General features: G+C 50.8%; 1 protein-coding gene across 4 annotated transcripts in view; it reads left to right on the forward strand.

Moving 5' to 3' along the window:
* The first annotated feature begins 9,454 nt into the window (after window positions 1-9,454).
* CLSTN1 (calsyntenin 1) overlaps window positions 9,455-24,140 on the forward strand; it is a 38,425-nt gene continuing 23,739 nt past the window's right edge. For 3 of the 4 annotated variants that reach the window (XM_077312221.1, XM_077312223.1, XM_077312222.1), the window contains exons 1-2: window positions 9,455-9,747; window positions 18,686-18,808. In XM_077312221.1, the coding sequence (XP_077168336.1) occupies window positions 9,675-9,747; window positions 18,686-18,808 (196 nt within the window). In that variant the 5' untranslated portion in view covers window positions 9,455-9,674. The remainder of the gene's footprint in view (window positions 9,748-18,685; window positions 18,809-24,140) is intronic. The other variant, XM_077312224.1, reaches the window with a different exon arrangement.

Genomic DNA, 24,140 nt, shown 5'->3' on the forward strand with positions numbered 1-24,140 from the left:
CCCCTCTGTTCCCTCGAGAACTTTCCGGGAGGGTTGGATGCTATGTTTTTCACTCACTTCATCCTGCAGCTCCTCCTCTGAGTGCCTCAAGGCATGGTTCACATGGGTCGGTCCTTGGTTTTGTACTCATGTGAAGTGGGTCAGGGTGAGAAAATGTGACTGCCCTGAGGTAGCTAGTAGAGCATCATGGCAAAGGGGGGAGGGGTTGAACCTGTGTTCTTCCCAGTTGCACCACGGCCCTTGAATCGGGACACGGGTTGACCTCTCTAACAAGCCCCAGTTGATGTACAGGCATTATCAGGGAAGGCTACATTATTCCTCTGCTTATCCTTCCTTGTGTTTTTTTCCCAGATAGCATGCCACTGTCCTCTCTCCGACCCCCCCCCCCTCGGTGCATTTCCTAAGGATGAGGTATTTATGCTCCCGGTTGTTATTAACAATAAAATGCCTCCTGGAAATTGCATCTTTCAGTGGCTTGGCTTGGCTGGGCTGGACGGCCTCCCCGGCTACAGTCTCCCCATTGGCTTTGTGGCGGATGGGTGTCTGTTGTTTCCCAGTAGTTGCATGTCTCTGAAGAAGCCAAGTAGAGGTGTCTTGGGTTTACAACACGGGGAGGGGGGTGTTGAAATGCCGTTTGTAAGATCTGTTCTTGCTGCTTGTTTCATGTTGGTCTTGAACGATAAAGAGGTTCTGCTTGGCTGTTGCGAAATGCTTCAGGAAATTAAATTTGCACTCATGAAGCTGCCTGCTAGTGAATCCGGCTGCCAGTCTATCACAGGCCTATCTACACGTGACCAGCATCTTGGGCCTGTTTCAGGACCTTGAGAATGAGGTTATTGAGCCATCCTGGGGTATCCAGCCGTTGGCAAAGCTCCACTTCCTTTGCTATCTGACTTCTCTCTGCAAGGAGGTTTACCTGAGCCGAAGGGTTTGCATTTGAGCTCCTCTCTCTTTGGGCCACTTAAGGACAACATTAAGGGTCTGTCTCTTTTTCCCCTCTTGGTTAATGTGTGCTTAGTGGGGCTCATTGTGGTTCAGAGATCAGATTGACAGCATTTAAAATGTAAAGAAGTTTAATAAGGAAATTGAAAGCACACACTACATGAAGAAACGCAACAGACTGAGCAGAGGAAGATAAAAGTAACTTGTCCATGGGTCTAAAAACTTCTCTCTTTGGTGTTAATAAAGGAAAGGCACTGAATCTCTTTTATGCAGCATTCATTACTTTGGTTTCAGTATTGGGGAAATTTGCTTCCTCAGGACATGCTTGTGGCCGCTTACTTGAGCTAAAATGGACTCTTTTAAAATCTGAAGCAATTGAACAAAGCTGGAGTCCAGGGGAACCTTTAAGACCAGCAGAGGTTGATGCTGGGTATATTCTGCACATGAAAGCTTATAGTATCTTTTAATAAACCAGCCTTCTCATGGTGCTCAGGGTGAGTAACATCAGAATTAAGCTTTGTTGGCCTTGAAAGGTGCCACTGGACTCAAATTTTGTTCTAGCAAACAAAGCCTCACCAATCTCATAAGATGATAAGATATGCACTATAATATCAAAGCAGAACACTCAGCCAAGATCTCAACAGACCTGTTGTCACAGCAGCCTTAAAGACAAAATCCCCCAACCTGAAGACCCCTTAAAAAAAAAAAAAAGATTGGGGCATGTCAGGAGGGATAGAGTTCCACAGACTCCACCCTATCCTCAGTTCTTTGCCCATGTCCTGGGGGGCAGCCGTTGTGTAAGGTGGAGTTGGTTAACATTCCTTTAAGAGATACTGAAAACAGAAATCTGTCCCTTTTTTCCTCCACATGCCTGCTTTTTTCACACGTTCCATAGGCGTGTGGCCAATTATTTTAAAAGAAGGCGGAAAAAGTAATCCCAGATGGTGTTTTTCTAGACAAGGCAGTGCAAAACTCTCTCTCCCCCCCCCTTCCTTTCCCAGTTGGTATGTTGTTCACCTGCTGGGCCTTCATTTCTTCCCTTACCCAGGGGATATTTTGATTTTTTAAAATTTATTTCCCAAGGACGTTGCAATGCCATCAATAAAGCGAGAGAGAACACAGCGGTCTCCCACTGCAGGAGTGAACAAAAAACATCCCCAAAACTGAACTGGAAATCATCGTGCAAAGCCAGAGATGCCAGTGATTAAGATGCGCCATTTATCAATGATGTTTATTCCTCTCCTTTCGGAGAAAGGAAGTAATTTAAGACTGTCACAAGACTGGAAGAGACAGGAGAACTGATGGAGAACTGATTCTTGCCAGTCTTTGTAGGATGAGAAGGTCTGTTTTAACTGAGACTTTCTTTGTCTGGCTGTCAGATTGCAGCCGACTTGGGGGTGATCCCACAGAGTCCTTGAGGCAGGAGACAGCCTGGGTTGCTGTGCCTTTGCCCGCCTCTGAATATCAACCCTGATTTCGTTAAGAGGCCTCCTATTCAAGTCCCCGCCAGGGCTGGTTCTGCTTAGCTTGAGATCTGGGCCAGCCAGGTTAGGGCTAATCAAGGCAAATATGGCCCTCCTCTTCCAAATGACATCTCATAATGGCAACTTCTGCCTGTGCTCTGAAGGAATACCAGTGGTAGCTTGTATTTCTGCCACAAATTCAGCTGAAATCTTAGAAAACAAGTGCAAATTATAAACTCTTTGGAGAAGGGCTCCATCCCTACCAAGGGCCAGGTGCACGGAGGGTCCTGAGTGAATGAGCCCCTTCATGGCCGATGAATTGCAGCCCACTAGCATCCCTGGGAGACCGCAGAGTGCAATTTTGCCTGCATAAAAAAAACAGGGCAGGAGGGTTGCTGCCTGAAGAATTTGGGGTGTGTGTGTGTGAAAAAGACTATCATTGTGCTAATAAGGAGCAGAGCAAAGCGTGCAATTAATATGCCAGCCGAAGAAAGGGCATGCATGCTAATAATAACACGTAATTGGGCTTAAACGGCACTCTCGGCCCTGGGCCGTGTGACGAGGCGATGGTGTTTACGCTCCTTTTCAAATTAGGAAAGACCGAATAAATTAGCACCACCCGAAACGAGCTGCTCTTGTCGACGGGGCGACGGAGGTGGGCAAAACCTCCGCATTCTGGAATGGCTCCTGCAGCCAGAGCGCCTGTCTAGAAGTGCACTTTGTAAAACTTGCTCCTTCCAAGGTAGAGAAGCAGGAGCATCTGCAATCAGGACTGGCGGCAGAATTTGGCATCCTCGGGCAGCTGCTGGGGACCCAAACCAGAGCCCAGGCCTTGGATTCCACAGGCGACATCACAGGGTGTGGGCGGTGCTTGGATGGATACCCAGGAGGGAAGAGCGGAGCATGACTCAGTTGTGCTGGGACCCACAGACTCTGAAGGTGCTCAGAGGAGTTGTAGTCTGTTCTGTTCTCTGGGAAGAAGAGTGGGCCTGTTTGCTGTTTCCACCGGGGTTCGCTGTGCTTGGGGGAAGGGAGCCGATCACCTGGAGGTCGCCCTGTGCACAAATGCGACAAAGGTGCCGCATCTCGCAGAAGACACAAAATCCCAACAGATTTTTCAGGTGGAAGCAGCAAGGATGCAATTTCAAAATCCTGGATTGTGGGCTGCAGATTTTATGTGTGTTGATTATTTCCCTGCCATAGTCATGCCATCGTACAAAAAAAATACCCTTAAAATGAGGTGCCTCCACATCTCAAAATACATTGCTATTTTTTGGCCTACTTTCCTTGGGAGAGGCAGCACATTGATCTTGTGGAGACTTGTAATGTGCCTTTTGTATTTCATTATAAAAGGTGGAATCTTCTGTTAGCGTGACGGAGAGCCAAAGAAGCAACATGATCTCATGACAGAGGGAGATATTTTGTTTGGCGCTGCCTCCCAAGGAAGCCATTCGGGTTTAGCCCCACCCCCATTTGGCTGCCATTTTGGGTGGAAGAGTTGGTTTATATGCCTCGCTTTTCACTACCCAAAGGGATATCAAAACAGCTTACAAACAGCTTTCCCTTCCCTACAACAGACACCCTGGGAGGTCGGTGAGGCTGAGAGAGCTCTGACTGAACTGCTCTGTGAGAACAGCTCTAACCGGATTGTGACTAGCCCAAGCTCTCCCAGCTGGCTGCATGTGGAGTGGGGAATCAAACCCAGCTCCCCTGATTAGAAGCTACCTCTCTTAACCGCGACACCAAACCAGAGTGTAGGCTGGGGACTCCCTTCTGCAAAAGCTCCTGATAAGTGGATTCTAAAGCCTTTAGACGGGAAATTGGAATACGCTGTTGCTTTCTACAAACTCAGCCTGTGGGCTCGCCTTGTTCAGATCCTCCACCTGTGGCGTTCTAGAACATGAGACAGAGAAAAGCGTTTCCTGCCTCTTGCCGGGTGAGTATCACAGCATGGACCCTGAACCTGCTACGGAACAGAGATCCCCTGGTCGTTGGAAGCCCTGTCCTTTTTTGGGTTCTGGATCTGTGCTGCTTTTAGAGGCTTTGCTAGACCCTGCTCATGGACTCCCAAGCTTTTACGCGGGGACCAGCAACTTGCTGTGGACATCCAAAAAGCATATGTGTGCCTCGAGGGGACAGTTCCTCTCCCACATTCTGCCCTTGTGTGTTGATGCGCTCTGCAATGCAGCACGTGGGAAACAGACTGAAAACCGTGAAAGACACATAGCGGGATCCCTTGCTCTGTTTTCCCCCCATGGCAAATGCCTTTCTCTTCTTTGTTGTCCCCGTCTTATTGAATTTTCCTGTTTTTCTCTCTTTGTTTTGCTCCACCCTCCCGTCTTCTGATAAGCCCCCACTTCAATGGCTTCCTGAGAATTCCCCCCAGTGCTCTCCGAAATGTCAAGGGAGATGATTTCCATCTTCCCAATTGCAGAGGCCTTCATTTGCATCCCCTAAATCAGTCTGCGGAGATGATCAAAGCACAAGACGGGAACCTTTCAAAGGGGTGGGCGGTGAGGAAGGACTGGGCTAATCCTCTTAAACAGAGCCCTCCCCCTATCCCTCCCCACTCCAGTAACACATGGAAGCAATTTTAAGGCGGTAGTGAAGCCGGAGGAGTGGGTGTCGGAAGGCTCAGAGCCCTTTGCTATCTTCCTTGGCCGTTTTTACTTCCACATCCAACTGTTGTGGGTTTTCCAGGCTGTGTGGACGTGATCCTGTAGTTTTAGTCCCTGATGTTGTTCCAGTAACTCTGACCCGCGGCTTCAGGGGTAGGACATGGCAAGATCTTCATGCCTAAGTGCAGAGTGTGAGAAAAGTGGCTGGGCAGTTTATTTACTTCGAGGTTCTTACTCGTAGTCTATCCCCTTGGAGACTTCTTATCCTAGTAAGACAGAAATGTGATCCATTACACCCCCCCGTACAAAACTCTTTAAGGTCCCACAGGGTCCTGATCTCACTTGGCAGTTCTCCACCAGGCCGGGGCCAGGGCTGAAAAGGCCCCGGCCCGGGTTGAGACCAATTTCACTATCCAAAGAATCCCAAAGCGGCTTGCGAACACCACCTTCTCCCCACAGCAGACACCCTGTGAAGTCGGTGGGCTGAGAGAGCTCTAAGAGAACTGCTCTATGAGAACAGCCCTAAGAGACCTATGACTAGCCCAAGGCAGGCTAGGCCAGAGGGGTTTTTTAAGGCCCAGATGAGAATGAGCGGAAAGTGTTCCAGATTGCTGTTTGTTTGTCAGATGGTTTCTATCACCAGAGGATGAGATTAATTGGGAGGACAGCGACAGGAAGCCAGCTATCTGTTCGATTGATTTTAAAAGGCAGGCTGCCCTTCCCCAGTGTGAAAAGAGGGCCACGTGACACGTTTAAAAATAAAATCCAAGCTGGAAACAATAGCATCCCAGAGGCACTCCAGTGTATTTCTGTGTTATGAGCTTCTTGGTGGTTGTTTTTTTTAAATTTCTCTGAGGAAGGGAAACAGCTAAAGATGTTTGTGGAAGGAACAAGATGTTCAAGGAATCTCTCTTTGGGGGGAGGCAGTCCCCTAAGGAGCCCCTTAGGGTCACCTGCTCGGTGGCATTCCATCAGCGATATGGTAGGCTGTCGATCAACAGCTAGCCAGCACCTCATTGACCGCCCTCTTCTCCCCCTCCCCTTTTTGCTCCTCATTACAGGAGGCCAGGAGACAAAGTGCTCATTTGCTAATGAGTAAGTTGCAGGCGCTTTAATTATTTATACCAGCAGGCGGGTGGAAACGCAAAAAACACCCAGTGCTTTCCCACCGAGAGAACAGAGCAATTGAGCCTTCACAAGGACATGACCGACCAGGGGCCAGGCGCAACCGTTTCTCTTCTAGGCCTTTTGCGCTGGGATGCAGGTGCCCCACAGTTGGAAGGGGCTCTGGCTCGGGGGCAGTCTGGGAAAGAAAGAACAAAGAGGGTGGGGAAGACCCCTATTAAAGGAGCAAGGGCTTTGGACGGCATTTGACTAACAAAAGGCTTCTTTGCACAGGGGAACGGCTGTGGCTCTAAGCTTGGCACACATGAGGTCCCATGTCTTCGCCCTGGCATCTCGAGCTTAAAAAGCCTCAGGTAGGGAATCCGAGAGAGCTGTTGCCAGTAGAAGGCAGTTCCATGTGTGGTACAGGGATGGTCACTGCTTTAAATGTGGGGTTCAGGCAATCCATCAAGCAGAGGTTCATCAATAGTGATTCAGCTTCCTGGCTAAACAGAGCCTCTCTATTCCCCAGGCAATTGCTGTGAATACCAGCTGTGCAGAGGCATCAGCAGGGGACCGCTAGGACTTCTGTGCCCCACTTCTGAGAGCCTCGTGGGGGCATCTGGCTGGCCCCTGTGGGAAACAGGTGGTTAGCTGGTGGTCTTGGTCCAGCAGGATTTTGGCCTGTCCTGACTCTGACTCCTCCCGCTTCACTGGGTGAACCTGAATTCTGCAGAACGGCATTTGGGTCCAGGGGTACCTTTAAAACTAAAAAAAAGTTTAATTCTAAGTGTAAACTTCCATGCGCATGTGCACAAAACCTTATGAGCAGAATTAATCTTTGTTGGTCTTAAAGGTGCCCCTGGACACAAACTTTGTTCTGTTGCTTCAGACCAACATGGAGACCAACCTGCATCTGCACAAATCCTTTAATGATGGGAGAGGAGACATATTCTCTACCATTCTCCTCTATTTCACGTACAATACCTGTATCATGTTCTTCCCCATTATAGGTGTTTATAAAAATCTGTCTGGTATGAAAAAATTGGCTAGATCTTTTTTTTCTGCGACGCACCAAGCCATTCAGCTTTTCCTCATAGTGTTAATGTGCGTGCATTTCTACGCATGTGCGCTGGAGGCCAGGTGTGTCCAGTCGCCGTTCAGAGAATTCACTTCTAAAGTTTCAGAGGGAAGGAGCGAGGCAGCCGGGATGGCAGTGCGCAGGATGAATCACGGAGAACGACATCCTCAGAAGCAGAAAATGTGCCAAGCAAACAGGGACTGTCCCTTGGAAACAGGGAACATAAGGAGATTTTCCACTGGCTGCATTTGTGAATTCAAAATGCCACACAGGCAGGATGGTGGCACACATCAAGAGCATTGCCAGCCGCCTGCCCTTTTACACGCTTTGCTGTCAACACTGAATTAGTGAGCATCAGTTTTTATCTGTCGCCTCTTTCTCGCTCTGGGTGTCCCAATTTTGGATTAGCCAGCCCGTTCCACTGCTTAGCTATTCTGACTGTGAAATTTCCCCATCTGATATCTAGCCTGTAGCGATCTCCACACCGTTTAAAGCCATGACTGCAGGTCCTGTCCTCTGCTGCCTGCAGGAACCTTTCCCTGCCCTCCTCCAAGTGACAACCTTTCAGATACTTCAGGAGGGCCATCCTGACCCCTCTCAGCCTCCTCCAGGCTGAACATTCCCAGGTCCCCCAGCCTTCCCTCATAGGTCCCGGATCATCCTTGTCGCTCTCTGAACCCTCTCCATTTTGTCCATGTCTTTCTTGAAGCTCATGCCCCAAACTCTTGCTGGTCTCTAAGATGCTCCTAGTTTCAAATCTCGCTTCTCTACTGCAGAAATACCTCTGAGAAACAAGTTTGTCCATTCCCGTGATGGAGCCTGTGACCTTGAGCAAAGAGAGCAAATGCTGGCAAGGGCTCATGGGAATTGTAGTCCATGAACATCTGGAGGACCTCAGGTTGACTACCCCTGCCATAGATCCCTCTGAGACCTTGGCAACTAGTCTCCGTCCCTCTGCAAGAGGGATTGCAGGCTGCAGGGGGGGGGGCATCCTGAGCAGGAAAAAAGCATTGGTGGAGGAAGGGGTGAAGCAGAGCAGACCCTCCTTGCTCCTGACCTACTTTCCATCTTTAAAAAAAAAGCCAGGACTTTGTTACGCGCACCGGCTTGGTCGCTGCTCTTGAGGCTGCTGCAATGCAGCATGACCGAAAAGCCTCCAAATTTAGCTGTGGTCCCTCCCACATCCTCTCACTAATTAATGAGTGTTTTGGGATGCGATTGTTGTCGGCCACAAGGAAGCAGGAGCAGCAGAAGAGCTGGTTTTATTATACCCCGCTTTTCACGCCCCGAAGGAGTCCCCAGGCGGCTTGGCTTGCCTCTCCCCACAACGGACATACTGTGAGGTGGGGCGGGTGGGCTGAGAGAGCTCGGAGAGAACAGTTCTCAGAGAACTGTGACTGGCACTAGGTCACCCAGCTGGCTGCACGTGGAGGCGTGGAGAATCAAATCCAGTTCTCCAGATTAGAGTCTGCAGTTCTTTCAACACCATAGGAACTGAGTCCCCTTTGAGTGCCTTTTGATGTGTATGAGGGGGCATCTGCCAGGGCATAAGGTTCTGCCCCCGCCATCAATGGAGTGGTCAAAAGTGCCAGGCTTCGGAGTGGCACCCCTACTTTCTGAACTAACGCTTCTCCAGGGCGCGCCCAGGCCCGGGCATGCTTGCTCTCCATTCATTCCGCAAAGAAAACAGCAAAAGAAGCCGCAGCTGACTTTCTGAGCCCCTGCAGGGATTTCAAGGCTAGACATGCCCAAAGGTGATTTGCTACGGCTTACCTGAAAGACTTACAACATTCTCATCGAGCAGTTCTCCGAGAGCTCTCTCAGCCCCCCTCTACCTCACAGGGAGAGGAAGGGAAAACTGTCAGTCGCTTTGAGATTCCTTCAGGCAGGGGAAAGCGGGGTGTAAAAACCAACTCTCTTTTTTTTTTTTTCATTTCCTTCCTTGCAAAATGCAGAAACCGGGGACTGGCATCCGAGGAACCGCGCGTGCCCACGGAAGGCTCTTCCCCCCCAAAGCGCCGCCGGACTCCGACCTCCGCCCGCGCGTTCCTTCTCCCCCCCCCCCCGCTCCGTCTCCACGTGGTCCCTCCCTCCCTCCCTCGCAAATGGTCTCTCCCGCCTCCTGCTCCTCCCCCCTGTCTTCGCGTTGGTCTCTCCCAGCGCGGCCACCCCTCTCCGCGCGGCCGCTTGGTCTCTCCGGCTGCTCGCCTGGCAACCGGGGCGGGGGGGGGGGGCGAGAGAGGCGCGCCGAGCAAGAGCGCCGCCATCTTAGCTCGCTGCCCGCCGAGCGCGGCTGAGGGACCGCGGCGCCCGACCCCTCTTGGCTCCCTCCCTCCCGGCGAGGGCGGCGGAGGAGGAGGCGGCGGAGGAAGAGCGGCTTCCCTGCGGGCGGGAGGGCGGGTCCGGGGGCGGGAGGGGGAGGAGAAGGAGGCGCCGCCGCTGCAGCCGCCCCGGCCCGGGCCAGAGATGCCGCGCGCCCCGCTGGCCCCCGCCTGCCTCCTGGCCGCGCTGCTCTGCGCAGGGATCCGCGCCGCCCGAGGTGAGAGCATCGCCGCCGCCAGGGACGGAGGGAGGGAGCAGCAGCAGCAGACCCCCCCCCCCATTGCATCCCGCGCTTGCATGCATCGCCCCCGGGGGGGGAGGAGGGGGAGGCGCGCTCCGGTGCCCGCGGGTTGCGGCGTGGCGTTGTTGTGCGCCGGGAGGGAGGGTTGGGGGGGGGGTGCAAGCCTGCGTGCATCCATGCGTGCATGCACGCTGCCCGGACCTCTGCAGTCCGCCCGGGCTGGGGATGACGCGGAGGCTGGATGCTGAGCCCTTCGCTGCAAAAATATGACCCCCCCACCACCACCACCCCCGGTGGTTCTGCACCAGGCCGGCCGGCACGCGAGGCTTTGCCTTTGGGGGCGCGGGCGGCGGGTGCCGGGACCCCCCCCCCCCGGGCTGCGCTGGGGCACTTAACGCCAGGCTGGTGCAGCGCGAAGGTCCCGGTGGCGCCTCCCGAGCCCGTGCCTTAATGCCAGCCTTTGCAATAGCCGCGCGCTGTTAAAGGGCCATGGCCATCGTGCCCCCCTTGATCATAGGGAATGCCCTTGCGGGGAACGTTGCCAGGGCGCTGCAAGAAGACCGCGGCGCCGAATTATTACAGCCTTGTTATTATTAACAGTTATAACATCCTTGCTCATACATAATGTCCATCGCTTGATCACGGGGCCGGATTCGGGAGCCTTAAGAGCACCTGGCGCAACCGGGGTGGTGAGGCTTGGGAATAGCCTCCTCCTCTATCCTTGTGGAAATTGTGTTCTCAGGACGCCTTAAAGAAGAACTAACTTGGTTTTAAGACAAGGGCTTAACAGCAGAGAACTGATCTGGAATGGGATCCCCGGGTGCTGTTCTGAACCGTGCAAGATTATTCTAAAATGTGCAGTGCTTAATGTAACGCCTGTTAAGGGCTGTGGATGCATCTCCCTGGGGAAGCAGGAAAAATTAGCCCCGTCTCCTTGCCCGGTGTGGTTTGATTGCCTCACCTCTCTTTCTTTTCCAAGATTCACTCCGGAGAATCATCTTCCGACCCACGTTGTCTTCCCCCATTTGCAACCTTCTCATCCCCAGCATGCTCCCGGGACAGTTACCTTCTTCTTCTCTCCCTTCCTAGATCCTTCTCCTCCCCACAGCAGCCCAGTTGACCCCCATAACCCCCCCCTTCTGGAGCCAGCACCTGTCTTTCAGGGACTCCCCCCTCCTCCAGGGGCTTGTATCTCAATTTGGGTGGCTTCCCCCTCCCAGAACCCTTGCCCTCGATGCAGAATCTTTCTATTCATATCCCGTTTTAAAATGCATCCTTTTTTCTTCCTTGTAATAATTCAAATTTAGTTTTACCCCCTTCTACTCTCAAACCCTGTTCCTGGCTTCATAGGGAGTGGGGTCTTCTCCCCCTCCCCACATTTCTTGCTCAGTCTCCTCTCAGGTAACCTCGATTCCCGCAGGGATTAAGCGGTCTTTGGCCGGCCCATTTCCCGACTAACCCTCTGGCCTTTCCAGGGATTTCCTCTTCCCCTACAGCTTGCTAAGCCCTTCTCCAAGGACATCTCTTAGAAGAGGCTGGCAAATGCTTTGGAAGGCCTTCCTTCCCCCACTTCACGCCCCTTAAGCTCTATGTTTGCGTGGCCCCTGCCCCCTTCCTCCCCCTCTCCTTTCGGCTGCATGTTCAAAAATCCTCATTTCCCTCCTTTATGCACATTCAGCCTGAAGATGTACCTCTGATTCCCCACACGCGTTGTCCCCCATGCCTCTTCCTCTTTGATCCGTGTTTAAATTTCCTACTGGGCTTTAATGCGGCACAGTTCCCCACTTTCCTTGTCGACTTGGTTCCTTCCCTTCCTTCCCCAAGGGGGGACCCCCCAAAGAAGTTTACATTGTTCTCCTCTACTCTGTTTTGCCCCCCCCCCCAACAACCCTGTCGGGCAGGTCAGCCTGAGAGAAAGTCATAGGCCAAAGGGCAGCTAGCAAGCTTGCATGAGAGAGCAGGGTGGGTGAGTTTCCAAAGCCCAGCTCTGACATTCTCTAACCACTGTAGCACACTGTCTTCTGAACAAACTGTGCCTCCAGATAAGCGTGTGTGCATGCACCAAGGGATGGTCTAGGCCGGCGTGTTTACATGCACAACATCCAACAATGAAATCCCCACTCCTTTGGGTTTCTTGTCTCATCATCATCGCCCCCCCCGCCACACACACACACACATTTGCGTCGGTAGTGCTAAATATTTTAAATGTTTTAAATCTTGATGTTCCCTGCTCTTAGCCTGCTAGGGAAGGGCAGGCAATAAGAATTATTGTTATATTTATTTATTATAAATTCCCAGGCTGGGGTGTTGTGATGGGGAGATGCATCACAGCTAATCCTGGGGGGGGGGGGGATGTACATCTGTGTGTTCATGGGTGTGTGGGGGGGGGGCGGGAAGCGTTGGAGCTGTTCTTGAGCAAGCCGGATTGAGGCCTGCCAGCGTGTTGGTTGTTTTCCAGGCGTGGAAAGCAGTGTCCCGGCTTTGGCTGCCGCTCTGCATTATTTGGAAGGAATGGAATGCGGTGTGCTGGAATGCTTTCTGGGTGATGGGGAGTCTGCAGCAGCCATGCATGAATTGCGTTGGTTTGCATTGATGCATGCTTCCACTGCTGTTTTGTCGCTTTGGTTAGGCAGAAATTGTTTTCTGTCCCGAACTCCATTATCTCCAAAAGAGCCTTCCACTTCTTATTGTCCCTTTGGGGGGGTGGGGGGACTTGTTTTGAGAAACTTTTCAGAGGCAGTGAGATTAGCTGTGGAGCTTTCCTTGCATATTGTGGGTGCTGCCTGTCTTCAGGTGCTTCTGTGGAGAGAAGTTGTCCCTCCCCACCCCACCCCACCCCCTTCAAACTGTGGTGGTGTTTTAGCCCGGGAAATTGCATTTTTGATCCTCAGCTGTGAATCAAAGTCAGGAAAACAGACCCCTCCTTGAATCCTGGCACGCTGTTGACCTGTGCAATCTCACTGAGAATGCTTTCTCGGTGTTCTTAAACAGACCCTGGTCTTCTTTGCACCTTTCAGCTGTTTAACCTTCAAAGTACTGAAACCTCTGAGTGGAGATTGGCCTTGCAGAATGGGGAAATTGCAGGTTGCATTCAGAGTCACAAGCATCCCCCACCCCACCCCTCCAATCGGCTTTTTGTTTTGTTTCTGGAGTGTCAAAATCCTCCAGCAAGAGGATTTGCAAAGAAGGTTGTTTTCCCTTGCTTGGCATGCTACTTTTTTATTGATTCTAACTCAGTCTGTTTCTAAGGTAGCACAGGTGAAGGTAGGCTCTTGAGCTGTACTCTTGCTAATGGAAAGACTTTGTGTTCATAAATGAAAATGTTTTAAATGGCTTTAGAAGTGCTTTAGTCTCTGGTTCTTTCTGGCTGTGTCGCTTGTGTGTGGAACAGCCTCCTTTCCCATCCTTTTTTCATAACCAACACTCACCTCAGGGTTCCAGCCCTTTCTCCTGGTCATGCCTAATTGGATGTCTTATCTTTTCTTCTTCTTTTGAAGCTGCATTGGAGCTGTGCCCTCTGTTAAAGGTTATGTAATAAAGACAATTTTCTGAAAAAGCGCTCCTCTTTTCCATGTGGCAGTGGTGATGGGGGCCAAGGAAGGCCATGGAATTATCAGAAAGAACAGTAAATGCCACATGCACAGAATCTCAGGTGCTTGTAATAACTCATGATAATTGAGAATCCCAGCTTAGTAGAATAACCTTCCCACTGGAAATCAAGGAAATACCAGTTTCTGTATAAAGCAATACAGATAAGTATACTTTAAATAAGTAAACATTTTACTCCCCCCCCTCCCCATGACTTGTAGACATGCATATGGAATAGCCTGGCCTGATCTTGTCAGATCTTGCAAACTTAGAAGAGTCAGTCGTGAGACCTTCAAGAAAGGCAAGGGTTAACCCTGTGGGAGGAGTGGCCAAACTGTGGCACTCCCGATGTCGGTGGACTACACGAGCCAGCATGTGCTTGCAGGGACTTATGGGAATTGTAGTTCATGGACACCTGGAGAGCCACCTTTGGCTGCCACTACGGGGTCACCGTAAGCCATCTGTGATTTGACGACATCTCCCACAGGGGCAGTCTCTTCCTCGGGACTCTGTCCAGACAGCGGGTGCTGTTCCTCATTTGGCTGTGCTTCTCAAGGGCAACCTAGAAACACTGCAAGAAGGGCCCCAAGAAAGAGACACGGGCTGCTGCAGGACCTGTAGCAACTTCATCTTAGCCGGTACCACCCCGTTCCAACAGAGCTGTCTTCCCACCATTGAGCCTTGGTCTCCTAGGACAGGGGAAGTCAACCTGCGGTCCTCCAGATGTCCATGGGCTACAATTCCCATGAGCCCCTGCCAGCAAACGCAAAACTTCAAGTGCAGAGCTTTGGTAAACGGGCTTCTTTGAAACAAAAGAATCTCATTCACGTTTCCCTCTGCAGGGTTCCTTTTGCTTCACGGGTACATTTGTCACTCCGATTGGGAACAGTCGGAAGGGGGGGAGTTTGCTGACTGAGCACGCTCGGCTCGGGGGGGGGGGGGCTTATGATGTGTTTAAATCATCAGAATCGCCATCTGTCTCCACAAAGCTGGCAAAGACGTACGCCGGTTGTTTTCCTCCCCCATAGGCACGAAACCTGCCCTAGAGCTTCCTCTCCAGGGTCCTGGGTTATCTTCTCGATTTGGCGCATTGCTGAAGAAGCGGAGGCAGCTGGGCCTGAATTGCCAGCAGGACTGGCACACTTTTGAACGGACAAGGCTGTTCACTGTTAGCTGCTTCACGGTGATTTAAAAAAAAAAAAGCAATTCTACTCAGGTTCCTTGCTTTTGTTTCCACTCTCTCAGCCCTTCAGGAGACGGCAGAGGAATGCTTTTGTTGGGCCTGGGAAACTCTCCCCCTCCCCTTCTAAATTGCACTTGAATGAGGACGGTCTTGAGCATTTGTTAAGGTGCCTGTGCCTTGGAGAGGTGCATCGTATGCATGCAAGGTAGTTAGTTCCCTGGCCATCCGGGCTTAATGGGAAAGTGGAAAGAACCCGGATCTGTGAAGCTTCCTTGCCTGTTTGCTGGTTAGCCTTGCAACTTGCATGAAATGGTTTCCTTTGGCTTCACGTACTGGGGATTGGCCGTTAAGCACTGCCCCAATGTCTGCTCTCTTCTCAGCTGGGAGCTAGAGTTGGTCCCTCCTTAGTCTTCTCCCTCAAGCCTGGTAAATTCCTTACCCTTGCCTGGGGCATGCCTAGAATCCTCCCTCTACCCCGAAGCTTCCTGGGGGTGTGGCCATACCCATGAGAAACCAATAGCAGCCTTGGAGCAGTCTCTTCCTGGCCACTCCCCTTTCCCGCCTCAAGGGTGGAGCCACAGGGCAGCTGACTGTCCGCCAGTTGACTCTTAAAGAGCCAGCTGCTAATGATCTAGTAGCTACGTGACTCTTTAGAGTGAATGTTTGTAGCCCTACCGGCCTGGGAGAATGCCACTTTTGGTACCCGAAATGCCCATGAGAAAGGCGACCTGGGGCCATCCTTGCCGCATCTCTCCCAGTTATCTCCTGGAAGAGATTCTGCTTCACCATAGGTGATTAGATGAGGGTTTTTTTTTTTAAGTCTTCAGCGGCTTACATGCTCTCCTAACTAAGGAGCTTTCCTAACTAAGTTTCATTCTGCCACATGTCAGGTCAGACCATTTCTCTGCTATGGGATGCCCGTGGAAGTGCTTAATTGGGGAAAGGTCTTTTCAAATGCCTGTTTATTCCAGTCATGGACCAGCAGCTGAAAACATATAGTATCTAAGGGGATGTTAACTGCTGGTGTCCTGGTTAAGAGCAGCAGCTTCTATAATCCGGCGAGCCAGGTTTGACTCCCAACTCCTCCACATGCAGCCAGCTGGGTGACCTTGGGCTAGTTGCAATCCTGATAGAGCTGTTCTGACTGAACAGTTCTGTCAGAGCTCTCTCAGCCTCACCTACCTCCCAGGGTGTCTGTTGCGGGGAGAGGAACAGAAGGAGATTGTAAACTGAAAAGCGGAGTATAAAAAATCAGCCCTCCTCCTCCTTGGTGCAAGAGATTGAACCAGGGTCCTTCTCCATGCAAAACAGGTGCTCTGTCATGAAGTTATGGCCCCTCTCAATTTCCTGAACATGCAGGCAGGCCTCTTCTTCTAAAATCTCTGCTTTCAGGGAGGCATCTAATTTTGTGGCATAGAAGCCGTGATGTGGGGCTGGGTGGTTCAAGACCTTCGTTGAGTCCTTGCAGCTGTGCTTAAGGTGAGATAAGGTCACCATTTGGGGCAAGAAAACCAGCCCAGTAGCATTACCCAGGAAGTGTTTGCAGACTGAGTGATTCATGAGGTTTCCGGGAGTGGTTCTATTTAACCACAGACAACTTTCTTATCACTGCTAACCCTTCCATTCCAGAGGATTTTGTTTCCTTGACGGCCTCTTATAGACTTCTCTACAGGAGTTGGAGCAGGGGGTGGGATTCAAATAGGCTGATTTGTCTTTGGGGGGGGGGCAGTAGAACAGCTTCATTTGAGTTCTAGAGGACCTGAGAAGAAGAATTGTTTTTTATACTCCACTTTCCACGTTTTATACTCCCCTCGAGGGCAGTACTGTCTGCTCAGACTGGCCTGGCTCTCCAGGGTCTCAGGTGGAGGTCATCTCCATCACCTGCTGCCAGGTCTTTTAACTGCCTATAGCGGGGATCGAACTTGGAACCTTCTGCATGCCTTTAAATACGAATTTTGGAATGAAGCTGGGCCATTTCCTCCTTCAGGTTTAGACCGCCTCAGAAAAACTGCCAGCCCCCATCACAAGTCGAATTTAGGCTTCCGCCACTCATGTGTTGAAGAAGATTCTCTTCTTGGACGGGATTAAATGTGAGCTGGGCTGCGACGCTGTCTCTCCTTATCATGAGATTCACAGCAGAATCCTGCAGGGTTTTGTAGGCAGAGCAGAATAGTGTAGTTTGAGAAAAAAAAACCCCAGAATATTATCTTTGCTTCGGTGACAGGAGATTAACGGAGGTTAAGAGACGAACCCCTGTGAGTTGGTTAATGTCCTTGGAGACAGACCCTGCTTGCTCTTGGCTTCTTCTTGAAAGTTTCAGCAGTTTTGGTGTGTGTTTGTGGGGAGAAAACTAGAGATAAAAGGATGGCAGGGGGAGCAACGAAAGTTATTTATTTATTTATTCATCCATCCATCCATCTAAATGAATTATGCACATGGTCTCCATTGGTCGGTCCTGAGATGCTACCCAACAGTGTCTCAAGTTCTTTATATCTTTCAGGCAGGTGTCAGGAAGCAACTTCAAAAATTTGTTTTCTCTCTGCTACCACAATTTGGCTTGGTCCTTGGAACACGATCATTCCTGAAGCAACATTCACTATCCCAAAACAAGGGGTGCTATTGTGGGTGCTTATCTAAATTGGGCCTTTGCCAGGTTGAGTTAGAAATGTAATACCTCCAAAAGCAGCCCCCTCCCCCCAGTTCTTAAGGCAAGAAGCTTTTTTTCTGAGTCATGTTTTACACCCCACCTTCTTACTCTTTCTGTGTTGCAGCACATTATAATCAACGGGCCTTGTGTTAAAATCCAGATTGCTTTTTAACCGGCTTTCTGTTGAACATATCAGAAGCCTTGAAAATTAATCCGGTTTAAACGACAACAGAAAAATCTGGTTCTCTTGCATTCGTGATTCACCCTGAGATGCACTTAATCATATTAACCTTCCTGAAAATCTACTTATTAACCAAACTGTAAGACCAAGATAAGCATTTCTCCGTTAATAGTCAGTTGTCCTGATGTTCTCCTGTAAGTAACTTTGGATAGTTTGTTCCTACTCAACAGGGTTTCTTTATTTCCTGTCTTAACCATTTGTTGATGTAATAGAAAGGTGTTATTTAGCATGTGTGCAAGCTGGGCAGAACTGACTGCCTCAACCCTACCATATCTGCTGTCACTTGCAAATCGGACCATTGTTTGCGTTTCCAGATACACAAGCAGAAAGCCAAGCAAAGCGGTCTGTGTTTGTTGGTTTCCTTGAACCAAGCTATGGCAGGATGTCCAATTCGACCAATGCCAAATGACCTACGGGTGCTTGGAAGCTGTGCAGACACCCGGGGTTTGTGGCTTACCTGATCCAGCCACCAGAGGAACTCTGGATGTAGCTTAGTCATATTCAGTTGCCTGCCCGCCCACCCGCCTTTTACCTTCTGCTTCCGAAGCGTAGTGCTTATGAGATGGAGTATGCGTGGTAACCGCTCTTAAGGGTTTGTGCCACACTTGAGCAGAGAGCTTGGCCACTACATCTGAAGAGGAAACCCATACCCTGCCCTGCTCAGTTTGCATGGTTCTGTCATTCTCATAAAGTCATGTTTAAGTGCAGGCTGTATTGAATAGCACCACGCATGGGACTTAACTTGATGACATTCGCAGCTGGGCATTTTACTCAGGATATTTGCTCTGAGAAGGTCCCTGACTTGGCTGGCTGGGCTTCTAGGTTCTTTTAGCAGACAAGCAGGCTTAAGGCGGATGGAAGATGCGGGGTCTCGGGAAGTGCCAGACATAATAGAGTTTAGTCAGTTCAGCAGATATTCCGGAGAGCACATTTTCACTCATTTGATGACGGATCGCAGCGGCCGGTGAGAAAGGTCACATCTGCAGAAAGCTTTGACCAGATTTGTCCTGCTCACCACAACGGTTTCTGCGGATGCAGTCAGGCTGTGTCTCTGTGCTGCAGCTGAGAGATGTGGGTTAATCTCTGAATGTCATTTCTCCGGAGCGGATGTCAGGGTAAGAATCAGAGTTCCACAGGATGGAGGCGTCCGGATTGGCTTTGCATCCTCGAGTGGGAATCCGGCTTTTAAAGCTTTTTTTCGTTTAGAGCGAAATGTCATTTTAACAGTTGCTTGCTTTCTTCCCCTCCCTTACAGTTAACAAGCACAAACCGTGGATTGAAACAACCTACCATGGCATAGTCACTGAAAACGACAACACAGTTCTGTTGGATCCTCCCTTGATAGCTCTGGACAAAGACGCCCCGCTCCGATTTGCAGGTAGGCGCATCTCTGTGTCCGTTTGCCAGTGGTTTTGCTCTTGATTTGTGACTTTACAAGGAGCTGTCCCCAGGTGAGGTCGGAAGTGGCTTTGAACAGCCAGGTTGTTATGACGATCAGTGAGTGATAAAATTGGGGGAGGGAGGCCCATCCTGACATCTGGAGTAGACCAACATCTGTTGCCTGTCTTTTAGAAGGAGCGGGACCATATACCCACCTGATTCTCATTAACATAAGCGTCCCGCCAGGACATTAGGGCATGGTTGATGTTCAACCCGGTTAGCAAGCTGGGGAAATAGCTAAAATGGTGCGAGGAATGAAAATTCCCACCTAGAGTAGGAAGACTTTCTCCAAGGCCCTGCAGAAGTGGGAGGCTGCAGCAGAATTTGAGGGCTGGGCTTCATTGCAGGGCCTGCTTTCAAATTGAATGGAAGCATTTAATAACAGGGGGAGGCATCCAACTTCCCCTCCCTGGAACCAGACTTGGGCATCATGTATCAGGACAGGTGTTCAGCTGGAAAGCCGGGGGTGGGGGGGTGGGGGCTTCCATCTGTAGCTTGGCCAATTAAGTGGATTTGCTTAAGACCGTAGGTCGTGGCCAAGCGTATGCAGTTATTACTGGCATGCTGAAAGGTCGGGAAGGTTATAGCATGAAAGAAATGAATCTAGCAAGGGACACCCAGACACACACACAACACTGGATGCGATAGGCCAAGGAGATGTCAGACTTATCTGTTGCAGAGAGGAGCGTGGGTTTCAAACAGCATGAAACTAGGTAGGTTTTAACATTCTGGAGGACCCAGTTTTAAACTAGAACCGTTCCACGAGCTGCCGTAAGGACTTTTGAAAGGGCAAAACGGGCCAGTGTCTTAGAGGGATATATGGAGGAAAAGGGTGCCTTGTATCTGGGGGAAAGGTGCTGGGCTGCAGCCTTACTTACAGGGTATCTTAAAACCCCACTGTGCGTAGTTTGCCTTGTGTTTTGAGGTCTGAGCCAACATCGTCGACATCTGCTCCCTTTGGCCGAGGGATAAAACCGTCCTGCAGGTTGTCTCTTTGATGCGTCTGGCCTAAGGAGATTACGCGTGGGAGGCCCACACGGTGTCGGGTCTCTTTATGACACTTAATGTAAGCTTGTAATTAGTGGCCCTGTCTGCATGAAATCCTCTCGGAGTCGCTTTTCCAGCCTGGGATATTAGAAGCCGACTGAAGCAAAGTCCTTTGCATTCTGGTCCTGTGTGCACAAAATCTGCTGCCGGGGAGAAGAGGTCACAGCCACCCAGCTTTGCGGTAGAGCAGGGGTAGTCAAACGGCGGCCCTCCAGATGTCCATGGACTACAATCCCCAGGAGCCCCTGCCAGCGACTGCTGGCAGGGGCTCATGGGAATTGTAGTCCATGGACATCTGGAGGGCCGTCGTTTGACTACCCCTGCTGTAGAGCTTGGAGAAGAACGCACCCGTTTTGATCAGTGTTTAGTTTCTCGTGGCTTCTGGAACGTGTGTGGCAGCAAGGGATCGCCGTCTGATTTTACGGAATGTTTGACATCCTGTGAAATTTCTGTGCTTTCTGCTTTTAATAAAAAGAGTGAGGAGATGCTCCATTACTTAGTGCTAGAGGGTATACTTAGAGTGCGCAAAGTCCCAGGTTCAATCCCTCGCAGCCCCAGTTTAAAGATTCTCGGGTAGGTCTTGGGAAGAAGGCTGTTGATGGCACAGCAGTGCCCAACACAGTGCTTGTTGGGGGCACCAAGGGGCATACGATCGCCTTTTTGGTGCTCGCCAAGTTTTTTTGAGAATGCGGGTGGGACTTTTGTCCCCGGATTTGCACAGAGCTTGCGTTGTCGTGAGTGATTTCTGATGCCTGGGCTGCCGGTATTCGTTTGCCTAGAGCAGGTCAGGATGTCCCCATTGTGTGGTGTTTGCCTGCACAAGAATTTAAAGGGCAGATCAGGAGAGGAAAAATGACTGCGCTTGAGTCAGCAATGCTAGAGGGGGCATTAGCCACACCTGATCCAGTTGGTGGACAGAAACAGGCAGGACCCTGTAAGCAGCAGCAGCAGAAGAAGAGCTGTTCTTTTGTACCCCACTTTTTTACTACCCAAAGGAGTTTCAGAGTGGCTTACAGTTGCCTTCCCTTCCTCTCACCACAACAGACACCCTTTGGGTGGGGTGAGAGAGCTCTGACAGAACTGACTGGCTGCAAGGCTAGCGAGGGGGGTTGGGTGCTGTCTGCTGCGGTGATTGAGTGAGCAGTTGAATCATCTGTGGCAGACCCCTCCCCCCCCACCTGCCCTGAAATCCAATCCTAAATGGCTGCAATCCAGGTATCCCCAAGGTTTTTCAGGGTGTGGGCACCCTGGGAATTCTAACACGAGATGGTAGGTGCAGCCACAAAATGGCCGCCATGGGAGGCAGAGCCAAAGGAAGCCCATATGTGGGAGCCACGAGGAGCCATTAAAGAGGAACGAGACAGAATAAAGCTTAAACACTTAAACAATACGGTTTTAATTGGCACGGTCAATAAGATTTCCAGCGGCCAATCAGAAGCCCTGCTAGGTGGAGGCCACACCCACTTCCTAAAACACCAAACTCTGCAGGCCCCCAAGAACACCATGTGCCCTGATCTTTGCATGAGAGCAACCCTCCACTCCAGCTTCACACCAGAACGTTCTGGATTTGACACAGAAACATTACTCTGTGCTCGATTGTGGTCCGCTCAATTTCTGGCGGTTCCTTGAAAAGACGCTGGACGTCTGAAGCAACAAACTCTGTGTTCATTCAAAACAGCCTTTCTCGGCTGTTTTACCCTTGAGAAAGCCCCAGAAGTGGAGCCATCATGCAGAATATGGTTGGGAAGCAGAGCTGTGAATACCCCCCTCCCCTCCCCTCCCCCCTCCCTCCAGGCCCATCACTGGCCATTTAGGGGGGCGGGTCAACATGATCATATATCGGCGTATCACCCGATAAATGTTAACTGATTAAAAAAATTAATTCACTCCTATCTATTCAGATAACCCTTCCAGGGCAATCAAGAAACTCTAGGCTTTCACAACACCCTAATTGAAAAAGCCAGATTCAGCATCTACAAAGCCTATTTTTTGAAGAGAGGGTCTTTTCTCGTGAAATGTTTGTTTGGGTGACTGGTTGAGGCTTTTCTGCAGGGCAGCAAGCGGCCACAGGAGTCCCACTCTTCAAAGCCCAATTAAGGGAGGCGACATGCTTAGAATCCACCGGGCTAAACATGCTCCCCCCCCCCCAGTCACTGTGAAATGGGGCTGAATGAAAACAATTTCCACTTCAAATGCTCCATTCCCTCTAGTTAAAGTGTTTTTGCAATGTGTTTTTGCTTGATTGTACATAGTGCTCTGTATGTGTGTGTGTGTGTGCACATGTGAGAGACTGTGCGTTGTGTTGTTTTGCCCCTGAGTGCAGATTAACCGCTAGGAAAATGCGAGTCGCGGGGTTCCTCCAGACAAAGAGCTGCTTTTTCAAGCAGATGACGGCGTCAGTCAGTGGGGTTGTGCTCAATCAGGGGAGCATCGATCCGGTTTGGAAATTGCCACTTCCCCAGCTGGCCCCCCGGGGCGCCCGGGGAATTGCTTCCAGGTGACCGAGCAGCTTTGGTAAATTGGAAATGCAAATACGTCTCCGATATTGATGCATGTTGGTGGGCAGCACAGGAGAAATAGGGGCTTGAGCAGAATTCGCGGCTTGACTCTGTTTGGATGTTGCATTAAGCCAGGGTTTGTACAAACCTCACTGGTCAGAGTACGTGCCCGACTTCCGCCCTTCATCCCCCGTGGGCTTAGCACAGTCACAGTCATCATCTCTTGTGGCACATGGTACAAATCTGCCTCCACGGCCTCTTGTTTACCAAGCCAGCAAGGTGCAGCCACAGGACCAAATTTTGGGGCCCTTCCTCAGAAGTAGCAGCAGACACACTGGGTTGAAGGGTCAAAGGCCACACGCTGTGGAAATTACCACGCTGCCTTCCACGGTGGCGCCACCAGGACCAAGCCCCTCAGCATCAAGCTATTGGAAGTACAAATCTGGTCCTTCAGCATCGGGCCAGCCGAGGTCCATCATGGTCCGTATTGCTGCTCTCCAGAGCCTCGGGTAGAAGCTTTCATCTGGACTGGTCCTTCCTACTGGAGATGCCGGGAATTGAACCTGGTGGTGCTCTGCCACTGACCCACAGCCCCTCCCCAATCACCAGGGTCAGTCTCGTCTACTCATCCTGGCCAAGTAAAAAGGCCATACGGAAAGGAACTGGGAAATGTCTACCAGCAGGTGTTGGTTTTAATATTTTTGCTTACCCCACAGTTCAGTGTGCAATCAGATGTCTTACCAAATTGGTTTTAATTGGGATTTCTAAATCGCCATATGGCAGGCCAAGGGGGACAGGGCAGGAACACCTGGTCCCATCAATAAACGGGATTTGAGCCCGATGTGACCCAAATGCTGGCTGTTCACAGTACCCAAATGCTGCCTCAGTTGTCACTTCGGCATCGGTGGGCTCTCTTCCCATAGAACTCTCCTTCCTGTGAAATGGAAAAAGAGGTGGATAATCTGCTGGCCAAAATAAACTTCGGGTGCCCGAGACCTTATTTTGAGCCACAGTTCAATACTCCCATGGAAGCCTTCGGAGCGGCGGGGAGCATTATGGGGTAGATTAGTTGGGTCAGCAAAATGCTAAGAACTGTGAGGCCTGAATTGCCTTCTGCCGAAGGCTGGCACCAGTGCTGTAGCTTCAGGCCTAGCACCAGGGGCCAAGAACAGAGCAACCTCTCTCTCTCTCTCTCTCTCTCTCTCTCTCTCTCTCTCTCTCTCTCTCTCTCTCTCTCTGGTTTTTTTAGCAAGCTCAGACAACTGTCACATTAACACACTTTCCCTTCCCCTCTTCCCCCCTCCTGTCTATATCCTCCAGTCGGCAGTCTGCCATCTTGGGCTGGTGTCTTCGCTAACATCGTAAATGCTTTCATGGGAATGTTGGACTCAGAAGGCCAAGGTGGATTTGGGGGCGGGGGGGGGGGAGCACATCCACTAATTGAAAGTGAGCGGTTGTTTTTTAAGTTGCTCGCGTGGCATCGGCTCGAGTGACAGGCGGTCTGGCATTTTCTGGAGCATTCCTGATGCAGCCCGTGGAGGGGGGGAGCTTTGGATCGGGAGCCCATGTTGCCTTTCCCCACACAGCAGCAATTGGGCTTGTGCCTTGGCGGGGGTGGCTCCTGACCCAATGTGGGGTGGGAGCTGAGGCCGGAGTGGCACCCGCTGTTTCCCGGTCTGCATTCCTCAATAAGGATGTGTAGCATTGACGTGGCGCTTTCAGTGT

Source organism: Paroedura picta, chromosome 15 (assembly GCF_049243985.1).
Source record: "Paroedura picta isolate Pp20150507F chromosome 15, Ppicta_v3.0, whole genome shotgun sequence".
NCBI lineage: Eukaryota > Metazoa > Chordata > Lepidosauria > Squamata > Gekkonidae > Paroedura > Paroedura picta.